This window comes from Vanellus vanellus, assembly GCF_965231255.1.
Source record: "Vanellus vanellus genome assembly, chromosome: 3".
Classification (NCBI taxonomy): domain Eukaryota; kingdom Metazoa; phylum Chordata; class Aves; order Charadriiformes; family Charadriidae; genus Vanellus; species Vanellus vanellus.
The window spans coordinates 94801283-94826226 of NC_138907.1; the positions used below are offsets into that span (position 1 = coordinate 94801283).

Below are 24944 nucleotides of genomic sequence, written 5' to 3' on the forward strand. Positions count from 1 at the left end.
TCCTTTTCATTTTGAGTGATGATACGGAGGACCAGGAGACTTTCTAAAAACAACTCATTATATGCAGAATAATTGTGCAGCTGGAATGGCTGATCTTATTTTAAATAGTGGCACATTAGCTAGCCAGTTGAGATGGCCATGTGAGAAGAGTAAGAAAGAAAAATGCCAGGTGACTCTAAATGTATGATTTTAGTGTATTTTTAGCTACGCATATCTCTGTTATTTTATATACGCCGCATACAAGAAGTTAAAAATGTAAAAGAAATTGCAGATACATATGATAAGGTCTGGAACTGTGGACTAATGAGCTAAATGTCACACCTAATTCACTGTCTCCCTGCAAGACCTTGTAGCACGTTAGTTGATATGATGTTTGATATTCCATAAGGTCTACAGAGGTCTTTTGCCCTGGGAGATTTCCACGTCCTGTTGTTTGAAGGAGGTGGTAGCCGTGGGCACAGGGAGAGAGGAGGACGGCAGCTTGAGGTTCAGGTAGCCACAGGAGAGTCCTGTATTTGGCATTTTATACAAATGAAAGCATTCTTCAGATCTTTCAGATTTGGTGCAAGTGGGTTACGTGGTGGTTGGGAAGTTTTGTGAGCATCCTCTCAAAATGAGTTCTTAAGTCACGTGTTTACTCTTCACTGCAGATGAGGTTGTCTGAAATCCATGCAAACCATACTTCTGTGCAGTGGTCGGCTGCTGTCCCTCACGGAGCTGAGCTTGCTAATCATGCTAAATTATGGCCCGGACCTTGGTTGGAATAAACTAAAATAATGCCTCAAAAACCAATAGCCTGTACTTATTTACACAAAATGAAAAAATGGCTCAGAGCTTAGATCAGAATGCCAGATTATTTTTATAAGATCTTCCTAATTAATTACAGTGACAACGGTAATAAACGAGAGCTCTATCATTGAGTTAAACAATCACAAGAAAATAAATCTCCTGTCTGGCACAAATTGATATATTGCTAATAATATGTCATTTAGTCCCATCATACGGGATTTATACAAATTGAGCAACTTTCTTTTGACATCATGCAGCTTCATATTGAATCAGCAAATTTAAGCTAACTGAGATGTAAAAGCAACCAAACTAAGGACCTTTGCCACATCGAGTGAACCATATACAAGGTCAAGATGTTTGTGCTACCGAAAGGAAAACCTGTCATTTCTGCAATGCATAAATTATGTGGTAGTAACTGAGGACACGGGGGCTGAAACGCACAATTGCATTCTTTCCATGGTTATTATAATATACTCTACCCTGAGGATTTGGGGCAAGTACTCTGTAGGGAATGAAAGGCTAGAGGTCATGTGAGCATATAATGTTCAGGGATGGTGCAAGAAATCAAGTATTTCCTTAGAGAGTTCTTTTTAATTAATCAAATGAAATATGTTTGTAATATCTCCAGTGCTGAATGCTTTTGATGTTTTATTCAAAAAGCCACACAATGTCTCTCGGTTACCGTAAAGGCACAATAACTCACGCAGAAGCTTAGAAGCACGGGATGGTAGAAAACAAGTATAATAAGGCATTTTTGTCCCTCACTGAGAACTTCATCCACAACATAACACCTGTTCATTACTTCAGCTGTGGCTGTGCAAAGACTGGAGCCCGATTTAAGCAGAAAAGGTTCTCTTCCTCAGAAAAGAGGAGAGATTTTGTGAGGTGAATCTCCGTGACTGGATCTATGCTAAATACAACAAGACACTGGTACAGCGCCTTAAGCATCACCCACACTATTTAATTGCTTGCACAGACTCTGGCGCAGGTTTGGCTGCTCCCAGTGGGTATTCTCATGTGCCGGGGCTGTTCCCCCTGGGCAATTTGGCTGCGGTTTCCGTGGTTTTGGTTCAGGGACACAAGTCGTACAGCGTGAGGGACCTTGGGGCCAGGGGTGGCTCCCGGCTCGCTTGGTGTACGGGTATGGGGGTGGCTGCGTGCAGCTCCGAGGTCCGGCAGCACCTTCACCTGTGTGACACAGCATCCCTTTGGGGAGGGCTCTTGCATGACCCTGTACGATTCTTGTATCCTTTTAAGTGTGCGCTTTGTACAGCTTCACTATTTACCGTTCTTGTTTAGTGAAGGTTTCCCTTTGATCCGCTCAGTCCCGATAATTCTCTTTTAAACTCAAAACAGGGATTGGAAATGCAGTGTCCTGGCACCTTTCTAAATTTGTGCAGGGTCTCCTCTTCAACAAGAGTTCTGGCAGTTGCGAGCCACATGTCACCAGAGACTAGACGTGTATTTAAAATCAGATTACATAAGTCTCGGGTTTTGACGTAGCTCCCCTGCGCTGTTGTTAAATGCTCTCGAGAGACCGTCTGCAGCCACGCCACCAAAGCCCTCTCCAGCCATTAAAGCTCTCTCAGGTTTGGATTCCATTTGCAAATGCACATATGCAGCTGAAATAATTGCTGCCGCTGCCAGGCCTACTTTGGCAATAGCAATAAATGGTTTATAGGCAGTTTCAGAGGACTGTTGCTACCCATAAATAAAGCCATTTGTGCAACAGTTTTGGTCATACTGTTCTAAGGCTGCTCTGCCAAAATCCTTTTGGGAGATACCTGTGGCCAGCTTAAGTGTTTTGCTTACTGCCAAGAAACCCTCCTTCTGTGGTTTTAGTACGCAGCAGGGGAGCGTTAGCACGCTTTTGTTACCGGGTAGCCTAAGAGTATGGCTACTACATTTTCAATCATGTTAGCCTCTTAGCTGCCTCCATAAGCTCCTGTCTGGATTAGAAACCCCCCTTTACAGGCCAGTTTCTAATTGCTAATGTTTAGTTTTTCCAGCAGTCTCCTTCTGATGGTTTTGGACCAGATTCCAACCTCATCCTTTGTCAGAACTCAGTCAGCCCTGCAAAGTCGCTGCGTTGATGATCTGCCTTAGATTATCCTCGTAAGCTAACAATTTCCCTTCCTTTCTGAACCTTCTACTTACATATTTGCTTCTTTGCTTTCTTTTTACATGGAGCTCAGTGCACCTCACCTTCATAACGAGGTAGTTCCTCCTCTGCCTGAGCTAATGGAAGATCGTTTTCAACTCCAAATCCCATACAGTGAAGGAAAAATCAAGCTAATATGAGTATCTTTTCTTTTGGAAGGGGAATTTCATAGTGAAAGGTTATTATTTTTTTCATGATATCGCTGATATAAATTGTTGACACTGGACTGGGTACCCAATACTATGTTGTCTCTGTCTGAAAGGTCGATTGCTAGTGTCATTTCTTCTCCCCCCAAACATGCTACAGAGATGTAAGAATCACCAGAAGGAGCAGATTTTCAGGGGTATTATTTTGTGCCCAGACTTTCATCTAGAAAAGGCTGGTTTCTAGGCTGGCTGGGAGAACAGCACACCAAAATAATTAATCCTTTGGCCAGAGAATACCTCAAGGAGGAAACTGGAGGACCTGGCAACTGAGAGATATTAATAAAATGCTGCAAATATTCTATTTTCATCCAGTGAAAAAAGCAAGATGTTCTAAACGAAATACATCATCTCCAGATCTTTTTCATTGAGTTGTCAAATGCAGAAAGCATATAAAACTATGCAACTGGTAACACATCCAAAAAAAAAAAAAAAAAAGAAATCAAGGTTGGTAGTGCCTGATTTTTCCTGCAACGGATTGGGTAAGGTAGCAAGGAACTGCCTTTCAGCAGTGAGCACACTGGATATCTCTCTGATGATACCAGTCCTAGAAGTAGCTGGACGAGGTCCCAGAGTGGAAACTTGGCATTTGCCTAAAAGCTGGAGACAATGGAAGCTGTTCCTCCTGCCACGGATGAGAAATTGGTCATATCTGTTGGCCCCAGTTCATGAGGGTGGACTAGTAGCTGGCAACCACTGACAAGGAAACAGGCTGCACTCGCCCTGAGGAGCGGGAAGATCTTTAAGGGTTTATGCACAGCTACAAACACTCTTGTTGTTATTATCTTTTGTCTACAGAAATACCCAAGGTGCCGCTTATGCCACCTTTTCCATGAAAGGGAGACAATAGGAGGGAACACGATCTTCTCGTGCAGATCATTGCTATTAACGACAATATGTACAGGACAAAATAGAGGACACGCTGAGGAAATGTTTCTGTGACAAATGGGCTGATGGAAAACTAAATGGATGCTTAAGAGAGATGCAGGCTGCAGGGCTAGAGCAGAAGTGAGCCGCTGATACCCCGGGAGTGTGCTCAACAAATTACTCTCTTCTTAGCTCACTTCCAGGCACAGTGCAAGTTACGGGGGTTTAACCTATGAAATCACTTCTGGCGTGGTTGTGGGGAGATACTCGTGCTATATAAGTGATTACGTAGGAAGCCTAAATTTAGACAGGGTAGCTTGAACCCCACCCTGGTACCTGGAGCATTTCTCCCTTCCCAATTTGGTGCAAGTGGCCTTGTCCCAGCTCCACGTCAGCACGAGACGCAGGCCGGCATCCCACAGCCCCTGTGCCACAGCTGCCATGGGACATGAGCCAGAGCTTGTGCCCCAGAATGGAGTGAGGAGCGGTGGGCAACCTGGATAGCAGCCTGGTGGCTGGTACACCCCAGTAGCTCACTGTAACACAGCCAAATTTGGGATTTGAGCATCTGAGAGGTCTCTGCCGGGGAGGGCTAGCCTGGAAAGATGACCTTAGTGAACACTGTTGGTTTGTCTTGTTGGCCCTCCAGGAAATGTTTATTTACGCAGGCTTTTCCTGAAGAGATGTGTTGCGTAGGATGTCCTCAGCTGAGGGATGGGGCATTTCAGTTTAATGGGTATTTTGCAACCTACATGTCCGTGATAATATGTGCACTAAAAAGGAAGCAGACACTGAAATAGCACTTCAGTTTAATTAGTTTTACCACAATTGTTGGATGTAACATGCATGATTGCAATTGTAGAAAGAGTGTAAAATTATATCTCTTTACTTGGATCAAATGATTTGTGTTGTACCTTTCCCATACAGCAAGGGTCATGGCCACCTGTTGTAGCCCATAAATTTTTTTCCCTTATTTTTTGTCTGGGGGTCCCACAGGAAAGAACAAAACATCCCTAAGTTGGGAAAAATGTGAATGGAGAAACCCAAATCCAAATCCGCTGGGGTAGTGGTACCTCCAGAGCTGTGTGAGTGCACCTTTCAGTGCAGGACCCATCTCTACAGGGGTTGGATTTGTCCTGCGCTCTCGGCTCCTGCCTGTCAGGGGTCTGCTCGCACCAACTTTGGTGCTCCCTGGTAAGGGGAGTCACTGTCTTCATTTTGGCAAGCTTTTGTAGATAAAGATCTTTGCCTGAACAGTGGCTAGTTTAATGCCCAAGAGGACCTTAGGTAGTGAATGGGGAGCAGAGGGGCAGCATCCATTCCCGTGGGGAGGCAGTGTGTGGGAAAGCCTATGTTCCTGCCTGCTGCAGGGTCAGTGAGCCATTTCATAGAATCGTTATGGCTGGAAAAGACCTTTAAGATCATCAAGTCCAACCGTTATCTAACTCTACCGGGCCCACCTCTAAACCATGTCCCTGAGCACCATATCTACATGGCTTTTAAATACATCCAAGGATGGAGATTCAACCACTTCCCTGGGCAGCCTGCTCCAGTCTTCGACAACCCTTTCAGTGTAGAAGTTTTTCCTAATGTTTCACCTAAACCTCCCCCAGCGCAACTTGACGCCATTTCCTCCTGTCATGTCAGTTGTAACTTGTGAGAAGAGACCACCACTCACCTCTCTACAACCTCCTTTCAGGTGGTTATAGAGAGCAATAAGGTCTCCCCTCAGCCTCCCTTTCTTCAGACTAAACAACCCCAAGTCACTCAGCCGCTCCTCATAAGACTTATTCGCAAGACCCTTCACCAGCTTCATTGCTCTTCTCTGGACCCTCTCCAGCACCTCAATGTCCACAAAGATCCACTTCTTCACACATTAGGTGTCCTTCTTACATCAAAAATACCCGTTAAAAAGCAATACATAAAAGCAATAACACTGGGTTTGTTTGCCAAAGCCTTACCAAACTGGATACAACCCTGTAAAACTTCAAGAACCCAGTAGGATATCTCATGGCGGCAGGTGGCTGTACTCCCAGTGAAGGTAAGAGGGCCTCTCCCAGCTCCTCAGCAAGCTCCTCTGCCTGGGGGGAACAGTACCATACAAGCTGTGCTCTCGGCTGGCCATGGTGCGTGGTCCACCAGCGAGAGGCAGCGGGTTTGGGCAGCAGCTGTGCCCAGCGCTGGCAGAGGGGCCGCAACAGCAGAGCTGCTGCAGCCAAACCTGTGGGATGCATTTAGTCCACCTGTGATTTTCCATAGTGACCCCCTTTTCCACCAGTTGCTCCCTATGCAGCACTGACACAAGATTTCTAAGTAAAAAAACCCAAATTGTTGGCATGCTCTTTGAAGCAGGCTATGGCTTTCTTGTGCCTCTGCCCTCAAATAACAATTCTTTCTGCTTTCCAAAAATGGGTCACATTCACAGGTGTGTGAGAGTGTGAGCAGGCTGGGAGCACCGCGCAATGGCAAAGGAGGCATGAAAAACTCCTACCGTCGATCACAGGTTTGGGCTGGGAGCTCTTCAGCCGCAGCGAGGGCCTGAAGCGGGTTCGGTCATTGAAGCTCCAGCTCTTCTGGACTTTGGTGGGGCTGCCCTCGGTGGCAATGTCGGCACTTGGTGACCGGCGATCTCCAACTGAAGACTGCCTGTTCTTTATACTTTGACCTCGTGGGCTGGCCATCCGGACCCGCTCCTTAAAACTTAGCTTTTGACTGTGAGGAAGAGAAATATATTTTATTTCATGGTTCCTCCACTCTTCTTTTTTTTTTTTTTTTTTTTTTTTTGTATTGTATGATATTAGGAAATAATTTCTAAAAATTCTCAATGATATGAATCTGTTTCTTACACACTTGTATTTTCATTGAATATATTACATTTGGGAATGAAACTGATTTAATGTGATTTGGTTTTGATAGAGGCATTATCAATGGCAGTCTATTTTACAGTACAGAATAACCTTGTAAAGGAAATTAAAATTAACAAAGAGAAACAAATTTCACCCAATTGTTACAAACTAATCTCTAAGATATTTTTTTTTATTCCTTGACTTTTAAATAGGTTTATTTTTATCTTAGTCATCCCAGCTCAGTGCATTTCTGGCCATCCCTTCAGATAAACAAGAACAAAATGTATTCTATTATTACTGCATGCCATGTAGTGTTTTGTTTTTTGTTTTTTTTTTTTTAAGCAGGCAAAAGTACTGTTAGTATATTCATGCTTTTTCAAAATGTGGCACTTCCAAAATTTTCATATGCATTGTTAGTGATCACCCATATCCAGAATTCCTTGTTACAGCACTTCCTTGGACAAGACGAAACCAAAATTAACAAAACATCCAAGAAACAGCGTGATGACCGATTAATGGAAATGTAATGATACGCTGTGTGCTCACTAAAGTTCTCGCTGGAGATTAAGCTGGGAGCTGACTACCTGCAGGTGGCATTGGACAGGCACTTTATGACAGGTACAAGAGCCCCGCCAAGCTCATGACTGCGACTGCTGGATCAATGCTGGCCCTGTGGTCTTATAGTTGGCCAATTGTAACCTGATTTTTTTCCCTCCTGGGCTTCTAACCCTCCCCTCCAGTCAGCTAAATAGGGGATATGTAGATTTTCTACTTTTCGGTGCTTAAATTACCTTTTCTCATGTTCAAACATATCTGTTGAACACCCTGTGCTCACCGTGACTCTCTCCCTATGCTTTTTCATTATTTAACATTTTTGCCTTTGCTTGTCTCTTCCCGAAGCAGAAGGCACAAGGGGGAAAGAGAAAGGAAGTCCGATACCAAGGTTTGGAAACCTCGTTTTGTCTACAGGATTAAGTTCAACCTCCTGTATAAGGGAATGGTCGTCTTGATCAGTGGTCCTGTTCTTGCAAGGGGAGAGATGATGGGAGCAATGCAGTAGCTGCTCATGGTATGATGTTACTGGGTCTTGCAGTCCTACTGCCCTGGGGTGCTTTTAAAACACCTATAGCAAAGACTGTCTACCTGCAAATTATAATTGTACTTGAAGTTAAGACACTTTCTAGTACTCTCAAAGTCTTTGCATTTAACTTCAGCGTGCCCTTAAAGATGTTTTTTTTTTTCAACAGAAATTAATCCTGCAGCCAATTAACTAATGCTAACAGGGACTATGTGGTTCTTAGATGTTTAACCCACTGCACTCTGAAAATACAATGTTAATATGTAATTATATGAAATGGAAAGTAGGTATAAACTTGTGTGGCTGTGAAATGTTGAGATAATCAGATATCTTTGTCCATGCATAGCACAGCATAGCATAGCATAGCATAGCATTTCATTCTGAATACAAACATCACTGAGAGCAGAAAGGATGCAGTTTGCAGCAGGCAAAGAACATGCTGGGAAGCTTATAATGAGATAATTTTCAAGAATGCTAAGAAATGAGCACATCGATAGAAAGATTATTAGATAAATGTATTTCTATATGGCATGTTGAATCGCTTGAAATAATACCTTTAGTATAATTTCTGAATGTAATCCCCTGTTTCCCTTGCCCAAAGTAAGCAATTGTTGAAATAAACACATCACGGTGCTGGAAATGTTATCTGTTTCCATTGCAAATTGTTAGCCAGACCCGCAGTACTGTGTGCTGTTGCATGTGCAATACAAAAGACCCACAGAACCTACTGTTTGAGAGAAAAGTGAGTTCTAAAATTTAATTTTCAGTACAAATCGCATTTCAAGACTGACTTACATTTCAGCTCAGGAGTCTTTTGCATTGTACAACTTAATGAAAGTACAGGCTGTAAAATATTTATTAACCATATTATTGCATTGTCATACTCTACACCATAAGCAACAGAATCAAAATGAACTTCTTATTACAGATGTTATTCCTAGGCATGTGTCCCCTGTGCTTTTTTTTAACTCATCTTACGGCTCAAATTGTATTTGCTATTGAAGCATGAAATAATTTCGTTTTTGACAGACCTTGGAATAAAAAAGGTTTGGACAACTCTCTTCCTGTTGAGCCAATTAAAATGAAAGGAAAATGGATTAAATAGCCATAAAAATGATCAGTATGGACCATATTTTTTATATCCCCATTAATTCAAAAATAAAAATGAAAATTAAAAAAATGAAAAAAGCATACATGTTGTTCTGTCAATTAACTTGTACTAATGAAAGCAATGGCTGCCTTTAAATGATTTGCACACAGGGTTATTTCATCTATAAAAGCTGAATGTTACACAATGGCTACTTAACCTGAATATCTTTAGTTCTCCAAATCAAAGCAATGAGGCAATGGTGAAAGGAACAGTAGACACTTCATCTGTACTAGAGACATTTTTCAAAAGTGCAACACTGAGAATAAAAATATTAATTTAAAATGCAGACCTCGTACTTAAAAAGAAATAAATCTGCGTCGTAGCAATGGCAATGTAAAGGCATGCCAGGGGTCCATGCGGAGGATGCTGCGCCGTGAAGAGAAACGCAGCCCCTGAAGGAAGCGTGGTTTGAAAACTCTACTTTGCATCTTGAGAGTTTCTCCAAAGACACTGATTATAGCAGTTCTTCGCTTCTTGGATCCCTGGTTCCTATTTTGAGACTGGTGGGAAATGTTCCTGAAGTCACTGGGTCCTACTCAGCACAAGCATGAATCGTATGACTTGCAGCAGTGGAGAATTCATGCTTGGGAGAAGAAAGCTGCTGTCCTTGGGTGCACGCTGCCATGGGGCTCTTCTATGTATGATCAATAACAGATCATGAAGAAATAGCTGAATCTGAGCATTTTGGGGGCATCCTGACCAGGGTTTTCCCCCACAGTTAAAGTCCCTTTCCTTATAGGGTATATATAGTGTCTGGCTCTTGCTTCTGCAATAGTGGTAGAGATGGTGTTAAAGACAGAGGGTGGAGATAACCTTATGCCCTTTCAAGCATCTTTGGTACTCTGCACTTGAATTGGTAGCCACTGAAGCCTTCAGGGCCTTTTACTCTGAGTTAATGCTGGCTGGATTAGCACTGTCCAGTGCTTTGCTAAAAATCCTTTACCTCTTGCAGGACCCAGCCTATTATATTTTTCTCTCTCCCCTTTTCTCCTCTCTTTTTACATGATATCAAAAGGAAATCCCTTGAATTAATGTAAACCTGTTAATGGCCATTGGAAATGCACATGTCCCCGTAGGTACTCCCAAACTTTAAGCTGTATGTTCATCCGAAAGGCAAAATCCATGAGAAAGAATCAGGAAAATGAAATTACACAAGTTCCTGAATCAGACCTAAGTGACAAGGATCTGAGAGAAACACAGCTGCCTCCAGTCATCTCTGCGTTCCTTTCGATGTGTGTCTGTCCATCATTCTTGTTCCTTATGTGATTGATAGTTTATCCCAGGTGGTTTACATATATATTTGATCCCTATTATAATCTTCCTTGGCAATGGTAATCTCTTTGGACCTATTGCTCCCCTATGCCTGCAGGTTGCAAGTTGTGGAATGTATTCATGTCAATAACACCGAAGCTTTGAAGCATCTTTTAGTGGAGATCAATTACAACTGGCACCTGTGGGAAAAAAGCAAATGACTTTTCTCTATTTCTTTGCCTTCTGGAAGGTCATTTGTAGGATCTCACTGCTCATTCCTCCTGTCAGTGCATACATGAAACCTTCGCTTCCCTGGGATAGGGAACTAGAAAAGACTTTCTAGTTCTTATCTCTTTTTTAAATTCTGTCTTTTCCACCTTTGGTTTATGAAGGAATAGGTGTTTAGGGACACTAGAGGTCACTGTAGCTTCACTGCAGGGGGAACGAGCACTTCTCTGCTGGACCAAATGACGAGATTTGATAAGATTATGCTTAAACTGATAAATGCCTACAAACCTTTGCTTTTCTCTCCCGTACTCACAGCTTTTTCTTTCTTCCATGGACCATCTTACTATACTTTTTGGTTAACTGAGCAACTCTCTGCCTCCCAGTCCTACTCCACTATTTCCCTGCTTACCTTCCTGCGTTTCTGGTCAAGTTTATCTTCTGCCCTGCTACAGCCTCAGACCTTCATCACTACTGCTTGCTACTAGTCACAATTTACGATTTATTTTTTGTACTGAGCTGGCTAGTGGAAGTGGGAATAGGAAGAAATTGGAATGAATCAGAAATAACTGGAGGGCCTGAGGGTGAGGGAGAATGCTTTGGATCTTGAGTCGAGACAGAAGCTAAAACTGCCAAAAATTATCACCCATGGCAAACAACAGCAAGCAAACATATGTGCCAAGTTTCAGCAGTTTAATTCCAATAAATGCAGATGTTGATTCTTACCAAGCCTAGAGATGACTTTACTGAGATTAAGGTGAGTTGAACAAATGCAAATGCAAGGGACAGTACAGCGAGGCCTGAAGTTCAAACGTTCAAGACATCTCCACCAGTCTCATGCTAGGACCATGAACCCAAGAAATGTAGTGTTATATCTCATACCTTCAATGAGTAATAACAAGAATTTAAAGGACATAATGTCTTAAAGTCCAATCGTCAAACAGAAAAAAAGAAATGAAGTTCAGGGGTTTTGTGTATTTTTTCCTTTTTCAAAACAGTTTCCGGATTAAGAGAAACTATTTTTTATCTCCATTTTCTATCATCAGTTTGTACTTCCATTGTCTTTTAAATTATTTTTAAAAAGTAAGAAAAAAATTGTAATAAGCTTGAGTTGTAAATCAAGGGTTTCTTCTCATAAGATCCATCCATCTAGGAATTACCATTTTTGGTAAGAGACACAATTTCCACAGAATTCATATGAGGCAGATGGTTGATTTCACATGCATTCCTCTACCTTCCAGTACAGGACGCAGGCACAGCTTCCGCAGGCTGCGTCCAAGGGGATTCGTCTCAACAACAATTGCACATTTTGACTGCTGGTGTCGCCTAGCGTGTCATAGCTTAATATTCCCCACTCATTATTAGATGGAGAACTCAACTGCCACGGTTATAAAAATCCTCTTGGACTTGGGGAAAGGTCTTCACCCAAATATTCAGCCCCGGTTTCAGATCTCCCGCAGGCTAATGCATTCCAAAAGTTCAAGTCTCAGGCAGAGAAGGGGAACCGGACTTCGGCAAACTGCGGCGTGCTGCACACTGCAATTGTCCGACCGGACGAGTTTCAGAGAACTGGTATTATCGCCAGCGTATTAATGTCATTGCAGGCAACAAGCAACAAGGGAATTACAAGCACTTAAAAATAAAGAAATCAAGAAACCTCCTTTGGAGAAGTAAGGAACTTTAAAGCACTAAGGAGGGGAAGTAAATGAATCATGCACCTGATGTTAGCTGGCATTCTCAAACATCATGTGAATAGGCAGGATGCTGAATACCTATGTTTCCGAGGGGTGTACATCCTGAAGAGCTTCTGTTTATTACTACAAAGCTTACTAGGAGTGAGGGGAGATAGAGGACCGTGTTACTAAGCATTCCACTGCTAGGTAAGGGGTTAGGCTTTCCACCTCAAGTTAGATGCTGCATCACTGACGATTTCTTTTTCATAGGGTGCATGCAGAGAGTTTACATTAAATCTACTTTTAGAAACAGATATGGTACAGGAGGTGGGGAGGAATCCAGAGTATAATTTACTTGTTTCCCTCAGAGCAGGGATGAGTTTTTCCCCCAGGCTCCTATAACGGCAAAACTCCTCCTTATTGCACCAGAGAGAGTTGTCTGAATAGGGAATTTGTATTCAGGCTCACTAGTTGCAACACTAGACGAGTGACGTTCATCATTTGCAGACACCCAATGCATGTCCTACACACAGCTTAAGACCGTTTATGCTCTCAGGATGTTGTAAGATTCATCAGTCTTGATCTAGTTTCCTGCACAGGAAGAATTTCAGCCAGGTTGTATAATTGAACAGAAATAAATATTATTTGCGTTCAGTGTGTGCATTTGTAGATACGGAGAATTTAACATACAGGCTTTTAAAATAACTTGCAGAACTCTAGAACTGATTTATAGAAATATCTCATTTATGGCGTGGATACACCGGAGAGGCTGTCTACCATTACTTTTGATAAATGATTAATTAGAATATATACTTGTGTATAACATTTTGAGAAATACAACATACATATTTTTCTTAAAATCAGTACGAAGCTACAGCCTCATAAGCACAGCTCTCTCAACTCAAATGCACAGCAACATTTAGCTAACGAAAGACTGTAGGTCTATACATGACAAAATGCAAGAATTCCTTTCTGTAAATATAAAAGTCATTTTGGTAGGGAAAAAAAACACACAATTACCTTTTACCTAAAGTAATAAAAGTTTTTCAGAGTACAGAGCAAAGAGCATATTCAGAAAGCAATCCAATCCACTACTTGTGCAAACACGCCTTCATTTAAAGAGTGAAACGAGAAGCAGCTTACTTAGTTCACATAGCATCCCATGCAAGTCACTCAGCATTGCAGTAAGAAAGAAGTTAAACAGTCGAGGGCGGTTATCCCCAAGTACATTGCAGCAGTTTGCATTTCTATTTTTACCGCGAAAGACCACATATAACACGTATATTTTAAGTGATACAAACATACAGCAATATATCAGCATAAGAATGATAAACAGCCACTGACAAACACACCTTTTTCAAAAGGCACTGAGTGGTCTGTAGGGTTTTTACTGTAGACCAGGGTCTCAGGAGGTAACTAGTTCATTTTTATACCTACACTAATTTGCAGCAGTGCACATATTAGTTGAGAGTTTCTGAAGGGACAAACATCTTCCATTCAGTGAAAATAAAGTGCAAAAATCTGGCTAAATCATCGACTACTTTTAAAATCACAACAGTCATCACTAACACAGAGCATGTAATACAGTTTTGACAGCTGGAGGTTTTTTTTTCATCTGGCTTCTACTTATTGTAAGTAAATTTGTCACTTTAAGTGCTCGCAGGTGCAACTAGGAATAGCCTCTCCCCTCTGCACAAATCACTGTTTCGGAGGTACGTGCTCATTTACTGTCAACTTCAGTCTCACTTTTAAAAAAGCTGAAGTCAATTTTAAATGTTGCTGTTGAAGCAGTGGGAAATACAGCTGGCGAGTGCAAAAAAGTTTCAATCAGGCTGCAATAATTTAATGAGATCAATATGTTGCTAAGCAAGCCTATGGAGGTGATGTATGTGAAAAGTCACAGAACTGACAGAGCAGGTGAAGTGCTCTTGAGGGACATTTCAGAGCAAATCCAGTTCCCTCGAGGTCCTGTGACACTAACAGCAAGTTACGTGCACATCAGGGAAGAGGACAGAGTCAGGTGCCAGAGGAGCAATCTGGAAAGGGGAACGGGACATGGCTAACTGATGTGAAGACTTTCCACCCCTGACTGATTTACCCAGAAGATCTTGTGAACCACGGTACAACTCGGGGGCGAATGTATTTCAGGGGCTGATGTGTCACCGACGCTTTTTTTCTTGGCTTTTCATCGTTTTATGCTTGGAGGTAAACTCCACTATTCTCTGATCGTGCTGATACCGCAGTGCTGGTTGCCGAACGCCTGCAGACTCCCATCCCTAATGAGTTTCGGAGGCAGTGTAATTTCTCTTGTAGCCACCGATTCCTTTCCTGTCCCTAAGGATTCGAGCTGTAAGTACAGCAAATAGTGGCATTTCCTCTTACTGCCTTAGGACTGTGCATCTCCAGGGCTTTATTTACCCGGCGAGGATAGCCCAGCCAAGCCTGCCTCCGCCTGCTGTAGGTATCCAGGCTGGATGGAAACCCCACCTGAAACCCCACTGAAGGAGACATGCCAAGCTGCCTCCTCCACCCAGACCGGGCCATGCGAGAGTGCAACCCGCTCAGCCAGGAGGAGGTCAGCCACTGCAGCAGTGCTTTCTCCCCACCTGCCATGTCCCAAAACGCTCCCGAGGAGGGGATGGCAGGAAAAGGTTAGGGAATGTGGAGACATGGCAGTGAGGAAGCCTCGAGGATGCTCCTGCAGGGCAGCGCGGGCCCTTGCCAAGGTGACATCCAACCAGCCCCATCAGGGGGTCCTCCCCCTGCGACAGAGGACTGGTGGGCTTGTTCACAAACCCGAATTCAACTATATGCCTGTGACTTCCACGGTGATTCCTGGGAAACTGTGAGCGTCGGTTTTATGGCAGAAACTGGGGAGCCATATCCTTGCCCAGGAGCTGGGTCTGGGGAGGCTGCTCCGCTCGCTACCCTGCCACGGTTCAAACTGAGGTCCCCCTCAAAGTCAAAACATGTGGCTAGAAAAGTAAAAAATTGCCTAGTTTTTCCCTACAAAAACTGGGACAAAGAAGCAAATTTCAGCAGCGTTAGTCTATCGATATGAGTTTAAAAAAACGCCATTTGTGATTATTACCAGTTAACAGTTACAGTTAATTGAACCTACTGTACAGAACCTGAGACACCTAAAAGCCATTAAGAAGCAGCGATTTCACAGATAAAAGAAACAAAAGAAGCTACAAACCTGCTAGAAGCTTCCCCTTGTTCTTTTCTTCAGGTCAGGGAGTGGGAGGGAAAAACATACTTGTTATGCAGATAGTAATCACATTACTTAGTTACAGATGATGTTAGATATATGATAAACGTAAATGGATATGTTAATTAGTGTACAACTCACACGTTACATTGCAACCACAAAAACATTCAAGCAAGACTCGCAACTACATCACTTCTGAAAAAGATACTTTTCAGTTGTTTTAACACATGCATAACATGCTTAGTACATACCACTGCAGACTGAGTTGGCAAAGCACTTAGGCAAAATGCATTGCTGACACACATATAACAGAAAGCTGTAGGCTCTTATTAGATAAAGTTATCTCTGGTAAATAAAAAGGTGTAATTTTAGGCTAGCATAGCAATACGCTTGCTTAAAATAACAAGTAGATGCACTTTTGAGGGACAGACGTATTTTAGAATATTTTAGGTGGGGTACAGCTTGATTATTTATTTAATTTTGTATCCATTCATTTATAGCAATGTTGCCTTCAACCTGTTTGCATATGTCAAAAATCAATATTCCATGTAACTTTTCATCTAAAAGCTCCTTTTAGTTTAGAACATTTTGGAATTACAGTTATGGTAATGGATTACTTATGGCTCTGTTCTTGTCAACTCTTTGAAATTCAAAGATCAGCTTTGGGTAGCCAGCCAAACCTCTTTTTGGCTGAGCTTTTTGGCACACGATTACCTTTTTACTGTCATGTGGATGTTCATCACCCAGCTTTGAGAGAAACCACTAATTCTCTTGCACTGTCTGCAATAACAACGGTTAGGATGCCTATCAGAGCTTTCCCATAAGGCTCTTAGTGCTCTGCTTTTTGATCTTTATCGCGTATCTTTTACTTCCTGATTCATGCCCTGTATTGAATCAGTCAACTTACTACCTCCTGGTAAATCTTCTACTGAATTATGGAAGAGCCTTGGGCTGCCAGTGCTCTCTTAATTGTCACCCAAACCAGGACATCGAATATTTCCTGTCGGCAAACTGTGACATTGGGTCTTTGTCATCACGTGGGTATAACTGAGGATATACTTTGCCCATAGGAAATACTGAATATACGAGAAGATATGACAAAAAGGAGCAAATTCCCCAATGGGTTCACCTGCAGAACGCCACAAGACTCTCTTCCCTCACAAAGGCAGAGCTGTAACTACAGCCTTATATAGAGACACAGGCACAAAAATACCCTTAAATCAAGGAACAAGCTCTGCATTAAAATTAATATTTTCCTCCTTAGAAATAATTTGGAACTGGGTGAAACATTAACCTTGACGTACGAGTGGGTTTTGGGGAAAATCTTTCTAATGCCTGTGCTCAGGTAAATGGCAATGGTTTGTATTTGTCCCACTGTCCCAGGCCTCTAGTAATATTGATTTGTTAGTTGAGATTTTTAATGAGAGGACTTAAGAAGACAAAACAAGACGAAACAGACAAATAGTAATTCTCTATAAGCTCGAACAGACATTGAGAACAGCACCAGCTGCCAGATTTGTACCTACTTTGTAGGGCTGCAGGTATGCAAGGCCTTCAAATGAGGCTTCCAGGTAGCAATGGAAACCGATTTCTCATCAGCCGCATAACTACGCCATACACACTACGTGCAGGATATATGGTAAAAAAGAAAAAACAAGGCAAGAGGGAGCAGGGGATGAAACAAAAAAAAAAATTGAAAAGCAGATTAGTAACCAATACAAGTCACGGCTTTCTTTTATCATTCATAGCACTGATACATGCCTGAGGGGAGGAAGAATACTTTCATAATATCGCCAGGTGGCTGTCAGGTTTGTTCGGCTGGCGTCGGTAGAATAAAACCGCCAAGAAGCCTGGTATGGGGAAACAATAGAAAAGCACAAAGGATCCAAGAACATGAAGTGACAATGCCACCGCACTGATTACGGAGAGAGGGGATTTTGCTCAGATCGGGATGTGCTCTAGTAGGTTGATCGAGCAAATACCAGTAAAAACCTACCAAAACTTTTGTGAATCGCAGTACACTTTACACGGTAAAGTGAGAGTTATGGGCTTTGTGGAAGCACCAGAAGATATTCAGCACATAAAGGTGCTCAAAAAAGCATTGCAGTGATTTATTTGTGACAAGCCCATAGGGGACACCCACACAAACTTGCAGTCTGAGGTAACGAAAGTGTCATAATACATTTTGTAAATGATAATGAAAACCAGACAAAAAGCATTTAGAAGAAAAGTGACGTTTTCTCTGTGGTTTGAAACACTGCTAAATGTTTTAAAACACGAAATAAATCATTCCAAAGGTGAGTGACCAAAGCATAGCATTGAAAATGTATTGCCGTTTAGATTTATAACTGCATGTAGATGGTAAGACAGAGCCTCAGTTCTACAACCTGGAACAGCTTCCCTGATGTCAACATAACTATATTAATTTGTACTAGCTGAGTATCTGCGCTTCCTGTATATTGTCAACCATTAAATGTCATCCAGGTATTCTTGTACAGAGTCTAATAACCTGTGTTTTCCTACTGCATATCTCCCAGAAATACGTCTAGTCTTCATTTACAGATGGAGAACCTGTCACTTACTTTGTAAATTGTTCCACTGGTAGATCATTCTCATTGTCAAAAATCTGTGCATTATTTTTAATTTGAGACTCTGGTTTTATCTTATAGCCAGAGGTATTTGTTATGTTTCTGTCTGCTACATTGAATAGTCCTGTAGGTTCCAGTACTTCTTCTCTTGACTTTCATGCTCAGATAATAGTCACACTGAATATTTCTATAATCTAAAGAAATTGAGAGAAGTATGTCCATATGAAGCATTTAATTCTTCTGTAGCAATACCTTAGCTACCTTTAAGTCAGGTAAAGTCTCTAGCAGAGACTATATCTATGGCAACAGAGGAGTTAGCACAGACTACTTCTACAGAGTAACTGATTAGAAAATAGGCATTATCCTGATAAACTAGAGCATACTGATTTCCATGTTAGCTCATTATCAATATCCTCAACAGACAATTTAAAAAAGCCCAGGCCCTGTTACAGTAGACGATGATATGCAGTTTAGACACATCCTGCATTTATGAACACGGCATTTTCTCCAGTCCCGGACACATTTTTTCTGATGTTTTCTTTGCTTTTTCCAGTTTTCCAGTCTTATTTAGAAACTGTAGATGCTGAGTTGATATGTAGCATGTTAGTACCGGTGTCACCATGCACAGTGGTAAGTAATATCAGCCTCCTCCTCCTTGTTACCTTTCTGGTTCTGTATGTAAGGACTGTAATAAACCAGGTGGAGTAACACTGGGAACTTGTATGAAGCTCTTGACCCTTCTTGCCCACTCTTTCTCCTCTGTGTTTCTCATCCTTCATCAAATCCTTTCCAGAGTCACTCATAAGAGGATAGAGGCCTCTTCTAATAGTCTGAATTAATCGTTCCACCCAGTAAAGTCACCCAGATCATCCTCGGGTTCATTCCTGTGTGCCTGCCCTCATCTCTCCTATTCTGCCAGGCCTTGTGCCATAGGCAACTATCTCCATCAGCAATTTCATAATAATTTCCAGACCACTGAAAATGCTGAACATGAAAATGAACATGTGAATGCTGAACAGCCTTCATCATGGGATCCCACCACAAATGCTTTCCTTTCACAATGATTTTGCCCATTGAGAGTCACTTTCTGAAATCAGTCAGTTAGCTACACTTAATCTATTTAGCATGCGGTCTTACTAATATTTTGGTTGAACTGTCATACAATAATAAGCACTACATCCAAAACCTAAATCTATCGTGTGTTTCCTCTGGCAACGAAACTTGGAAGAAGCAGATTAGAAAATGTGTGTTAGAAAATATCCCAGACACTCATTCTACAGTACAATAGATACAAAAGGAGTGGATTTATATTTATTAATTATTCTAATAAATATTAAATATCAAATATTTAGTACATAATAATCATTGAACAGTAATAACGGAAAACATTTATTAACTTTAAGAATGCTTCAAAGACAGTCTGGCATCTATCCTGACCTTATCATGGAACTCTAGTATACACATGCTCAGCTTCTTTATTTGGATTTATTATTTCAGAATTTAAAAAGTAGCATAAGTGGCACACATAAAACACTTGGGATCCCAAGAAAAGAAACTAGGATGCTAGGAGATTATTCCCCCCCTTTTTTTTTTCAGTCCATCAAGTACAGCAAGGCTAGGTGCAAAATCGTTCTTTAGAGGATTTTCTCATTTTTAACCAGGGCTGTAAGGTAAAGAAAAACCCCACGCAAAACAGCTGTTTAACACTTATCACGCCATTTCTGTTTAAAAAAATCTTTCTAAATTGTTAATCTGCACCACCATGTCAATATTGGAGCTGAAACCGCTTCAGACAACTTCAGACATTTTGGAATTGCTAGCGACTACATTTCCAGCTTTTGAATTGACTAATAGTGAAAGCAATTCTCTGGGCAGGACACTTAATTTTCACCAAGTATATCACTCATTGCAGCACTCTAAAGCCTGTAGTAGATGAAAAGTAGCTTAATATAGGCAAGAGTGCTGTGCTGCCAGTTGCGCTGTCTAGGGATCAGTCCTATTTCTCCAAGTAATTTGCTAACTGCAGGCACGCAATTGACATCCTCGACTTGGTTTCTTCAGCATGGATAGAAGAACTCAAAAACTACGCAGAGAAATGCTGTATACACAATTACAGCAACCCACGGCAATCACTGAACAAACTTATCTCATGAAAGTAAGCAATCTGTTAAACATTATTTCCACAAAAATTTCCCGATTGAAACATTGAAACTTGCCCCCATATGTGCTTTAAATCACCCCGTGTTATCTTTTCGCTGATTTCATATTTACCTGAATTAGACTGGCAGCTGGATTCCTCCTTTTCTCAAAGTGTTTCTGACGATGCTGTTCCTGCACTTTTAATGCAAATCCTGAGCCAAGGATGCCCTGCAATACAATGCACCATTTGTCATCACGCAGGTAGTTTTTTCAACAAATATACACAATCAACTACAAAGGTTTTGTGAAGAGGTTACGCCATCTGCTTTCTTCAGATAACACATTTATGACAGTATATGACAGTATAAGGCTTAACAAGAGCGCCCGTTTGTGGTGAGATAACATCTGTGGTGCCACCAGTGGCCACGCATCCCAACCATTGCTTGGGTTTGTGCTACACTATGTTCCTGCAACTCTAAGGGCTGTGGATATATATCTATATATAAAACATCAGGCGGGAACATTCAGAGGAACCTAAGCCAGGAATGATGAGATGACCAGCTGATAGATATACCATATATATATGGGCTCCAAAGTCCATATCTGCAGTGCTTATCATAACTTTTGATTTTAGAAAAGTTACAAAATGCATTGCCTTACAGATTAAGACCATTTCTTCTCACTCTTTCCCATCTAAATACATCCCTTCTGTTCATTCTATAGTCTATAAAAAAAGCTGACGATGAAACATCTCCTTTTTGGCTTTTTTAACGTTCGAATAAGTAACACAAATTTGACTCCTGCTGAACAGACCTAAAGACCGAGAACGTTTCCCTCTTTGGCTCACAAGAAGTGTAATATTTCTGCTAGACATGCCTGCATTATAAGAAAGAATATTTCCACTTGATTCTTAGTCAGGATAAAATAGTGCTAGGAACGCACAAGAGTCACACGTATATCTTGTTTTACAGACAGATTCAACACAAAAGTGTTTGTGAGGAAAATGATTATCTGTACATAGATACGACACGAGTAACAAAAGATCTGGCATCTCTAATATGTAAGGTTACTAATCTTTTACATGTTCATTGTAGTCCTGCTAACACTAACTTTCTTCTTAGTGGTGACTAGGTAACAAAGAGAATTAATTACAGTAGCTGCCATTAAATATCAAAGATTCACAAACAGGTAATGTATTATAATGACAATGATAATTATAATGCACTATAATATGCCAGAGATACTGAAATACTCTCTGTACTTAGAATAAGAAATAAATGCAGTAGTCTAGATGATTCAATGCTGTCAGAAAATGCTGACTTTTAACCTTGGTTTCTCTATATGGTTGAAAACAAATATATTATCATAACATACGTATATCATATTGATCTATAGGTAATGAATCTGAGCATTAAAATATTGATTTTCTGTATATGTTGCGCTAGATGCAATACAACAAAATACAAATGTCACTTCTGATTTCATGCTTATTCAATACTAATTTGAAGAAGAAAGGAAATTCACTCACAAAAAAGAAAAGTTATTTCTGAAGCTACACTACAGCCATTAGATGATTCCCATTTCCATTAAAATCTCTTGACCATTGATAAAAGCAACATAAATAAACTGTCATGTTTGTTTACAGTCATTCACAGAAAATGAGAGTTGCATTTTTACATTCAACGACATCAACTTTTGGTTGATTTAATGCCTTCTACTACTCTCTCTTGGTAGCCTGAACATGGTCATACAAAACAACCTATTAGAAATATCTCACATTTTTTTCCAATATAATCTAATTCAGAAAAAATGTATCAGGTGGTTTTTTTAAAAGAAATCTGGAAGAAAAGCAGTAATATATGAGCCACAATTCATAACAAAAGAAAGGAATTTCAACCTCGCACAATAGCATGCTACCTAATTTAGGATTATCTCCCAGTTTGTCCTTGCCGAAGCAAGCCCCCAAAACTCAAGCAATGTCAGCAACACTAACCCTTTTGTTTGGATTTTGGATAGCAGTTCACCAATGTTGTCGCAGAGCGAAAAGCCTTAAACAGGTCTTTAAGCGGAGAGCTTCCTTCAGCTTTTTGTATCACATCAGTGGTAGGAGCTACTGAAGTTTCTATTACCTTTTAACAAATTTCATAGTCATACTCACAGCAGGTAGTGCAAAGAAAGAAATGCCAAGTAGAGCAAATCCCGCAGAAAGCAACCTTCCAAGCCAGGTGAGAGGAGTTTTGTCTCCGTAGCCAATCGTTGTCAATGTGATCTAAAAAGAAATTAATGAATATTGTGGTTTACCAGACGTCACTGAGAGATTAGTTGCAGATTATTTGCAGGGCACGAAACAGCATTTCCGCTAAATGATCCAAGACACGTGAAATACATATAGTGGTTTCTAAAAGAAAATCAAACATAAATAAATTAACATAATACATTTTTATATGGAAACTTAATACTGCTTATGACTGAATAAAAGTGAGATAAATAATAAATGTGGGAAAAATACCTAAATAAGCAATAAATCGGTTTTAAAAATAAGAAAACAGAAGGTATGGGATCTCCAAGTTGAGGCAAATGATAGGAAATTATGGGAACTGGGCAGAAAAAGTGTTCTTTTCCATTAATGTAAAGGTGTTTCACCGATTTTCTGCAGGGAAATATAACTGTATGTATTTGCATGACTACACAAATATAAATTACTCAGAGATAATACTGGAAAAATACAGCAGGACTGAAAGGAAGTTGAAGTTCACAGATGAGATAAAATCAAAGGAACAACAAAAAGGAGCTGCATTTTCCACAACCCCATCAGTACAATTTGAAGTGGATCATCTTCTGAAACACACAAAAACCTAATCAAAAGCTGGAAGGAACTTTAAGCAGTTCCCGGTTCTTTCCCCTTCCTTATGACAAGCTCAGATATACCCACATCGCTCCTGACAGGGAGTTCCAAAGAGTGCTACACAGCAGCAGATGCAGAGCTACCTCAGGCTGTTGGACAATGTTAGCTCAGACCTACGTGAGGAGAGGTGAAAGAGAAAGAGGAGGGCATCTGTAATCCCTTCATCTGGTGAGTGTAATCCCAGGCTCAGCATACAGATGTTTCGAAAGCTGTGCTGTGGAGGCCCTGTAGCGACAGTGCAGATGACGGCAGAGTTTGGTACACGTGGGAGGGCTCTCCACATGCAAGTCATTGTCCGCAAACCACGCAGGAATGCAGCGCGTATGCAAATAATGGTGCGTGGTTGTGGTTTACTGACCGTATCTCCACGGCAAAAAGATTATGACTTCGTGTTTGTGTGTGGTTGAGGTTTTCCCCCGACCCAGGGAAACGTTCTCCAAGCGATTCCTGGCCTGGGAGGCGTGCCAGTGCCAAACTTGGGGACTGGACTGCTGGGAGAAAGTCAGGTCCCTGCCCTTCCTTCTTGGGTAGTTTGGACCCACCCAGCTGCCTGGTGTAGGCAGCAGGAGGTGTGGGCAGAATGAAGGATTTCCGAAGGCCGGCTGGGAGGCTGCGGGACGCGTGCTCAGGCAACGGCACACGATGTTAAAGGACAAAGATAGACAACAGTAGGCTGAATGCCAAGGACTCCGGGGCCTGTTATTAGCAGAGAACATGTGCACAGAGAATTATTTTACATCGTGTACCAAATGTGGGCAAGTTCAGGCTTAGCAAATATTCTGGCTGGAACGAATTCTTCAGGAAAATGCCTTCTAGAGACATTATTTCGCTTCCAGCTTTCTCAAAGTTCATTCCTAGGCAAGACGGCCAAAGCAATTCTATTTAATGCTGGGGTCACCACAGGACAAAAGAAGGAAAGTCTTTTGGAAGTAATTAGATTTCAACTATTTAGGGCTCTGTAGATAGTAAACAGTGCTTCTAATTGCTCCCATTGTTGGGAACAAACTGCGGGTGTAGTTGGACTGTAGTTCCGTTCAAATACACGGAAACACTTCTTTACGGTGAGGGTGACAGAGCACTGGCACAGGCTGCCCAGGGAGGTTGTGGAGTCCCCTTCCCTGGAGATTTTCAAGACGCGCCTGGATGCAGTCCTGAGTAATGTGCTGTAGGCAATCCTGCTTTAGCAGGGGAGTTGGACTAGATGATCTCTAGAGGTCCCTTCCAACTCTGAAAACTCCGTGATTCCGTGTAATTTACCCTGAGAAAGCCATAGTGACTAAAAGCGAGTGAGCTGAATTAAGGCTGCTGCTGAAATTTCAAGTGCTTATCAAGTCTCGAGTCTTGTGATGCGAGCCTGGTTGCAGGCACATCACCTTGCGTGCTTATCAGGTCTCAGTCTGCTTCCTTGCTCCTCTTCACTTCCCGGCCCTATCCCCTCTTCCCGGCTTTTGCTGGACTCTTTGGAGAGCCAGTGCAACCCAGGAGGGCGGAGAGAATTAGCCACATTTCTGCGTGGTTTGTTTCTGCTGTTTCGGTGAGTTGAGTTAGCTCATGGAGGTCCCCAACATGCTCCAGAGCCTGCACAAATCTCAGCGCGTGGCTGAGACTGAGCTAGAAGGAGGAAGGGAGACGGGAATGCAGCTCCCTTTTTTCTGGCAGAGGTGAGCTGTTGCAACCACGCTCTTGGCCTGGCAGAGGGGCTTGGTTTGGTTTGCCTTTGTCTGCTGAAGATGATATTCCCAGCTTTTATCATCAGAGGGCAAGTGCAGAACAGTTTGAGGCTATTAAGACCCAGAGAGCAACAAAGCACTTGAACAAATGAATCCCTGAATAAAAGTTCCTCAAAATTCGTTTCCAG

The 24944-nt window shown here is 41.6% G+C and overlaps 1 protein-coding gene across 5 annotated transcripts in view; it reads right to left on the reverse strand.

Annotated features, from left to right (window-relative positions):
- KCNQ5 (potassium voltage-gated channel subfamily Q member 5) overlaps positions 1–24944 on the reverse strand; it is a gene marked incomplete at its 5' end in the record, with an annotated part of 306450 nt that overhangs the window by 17904 nt on the left and 263602 nt on the right. Inside the window, 6 exons of one of the 5 annotated variants that reach the window (XM_082480499.1) lie at positions 6512–6732; positions 12343–12399; positions 15443–15469; positions 16981–17075; positions 20314–20409; positions 22340–22450. In XM_082480499.1, coding sequence (XP_082336625.1) covers positions 6512–6732; positions 12343–12399; positions 15443–15469; positions 16981–17075; positions 20314–20409; positions 22340–22450 — 607 coding nt within the window. The remainder of the gene's footprint in view (positions 1–6511; positions 6733–12342; positions 12400–15442; positions 15470–16980; positions 17076–20313; positions 20410–22339; positions 22451–24944) is intronic. The other 4 variants (XM_082480500.1, XM_082480501.1, XM_082480502.1 and 1 more) reach the window with 4 other exon arrangements.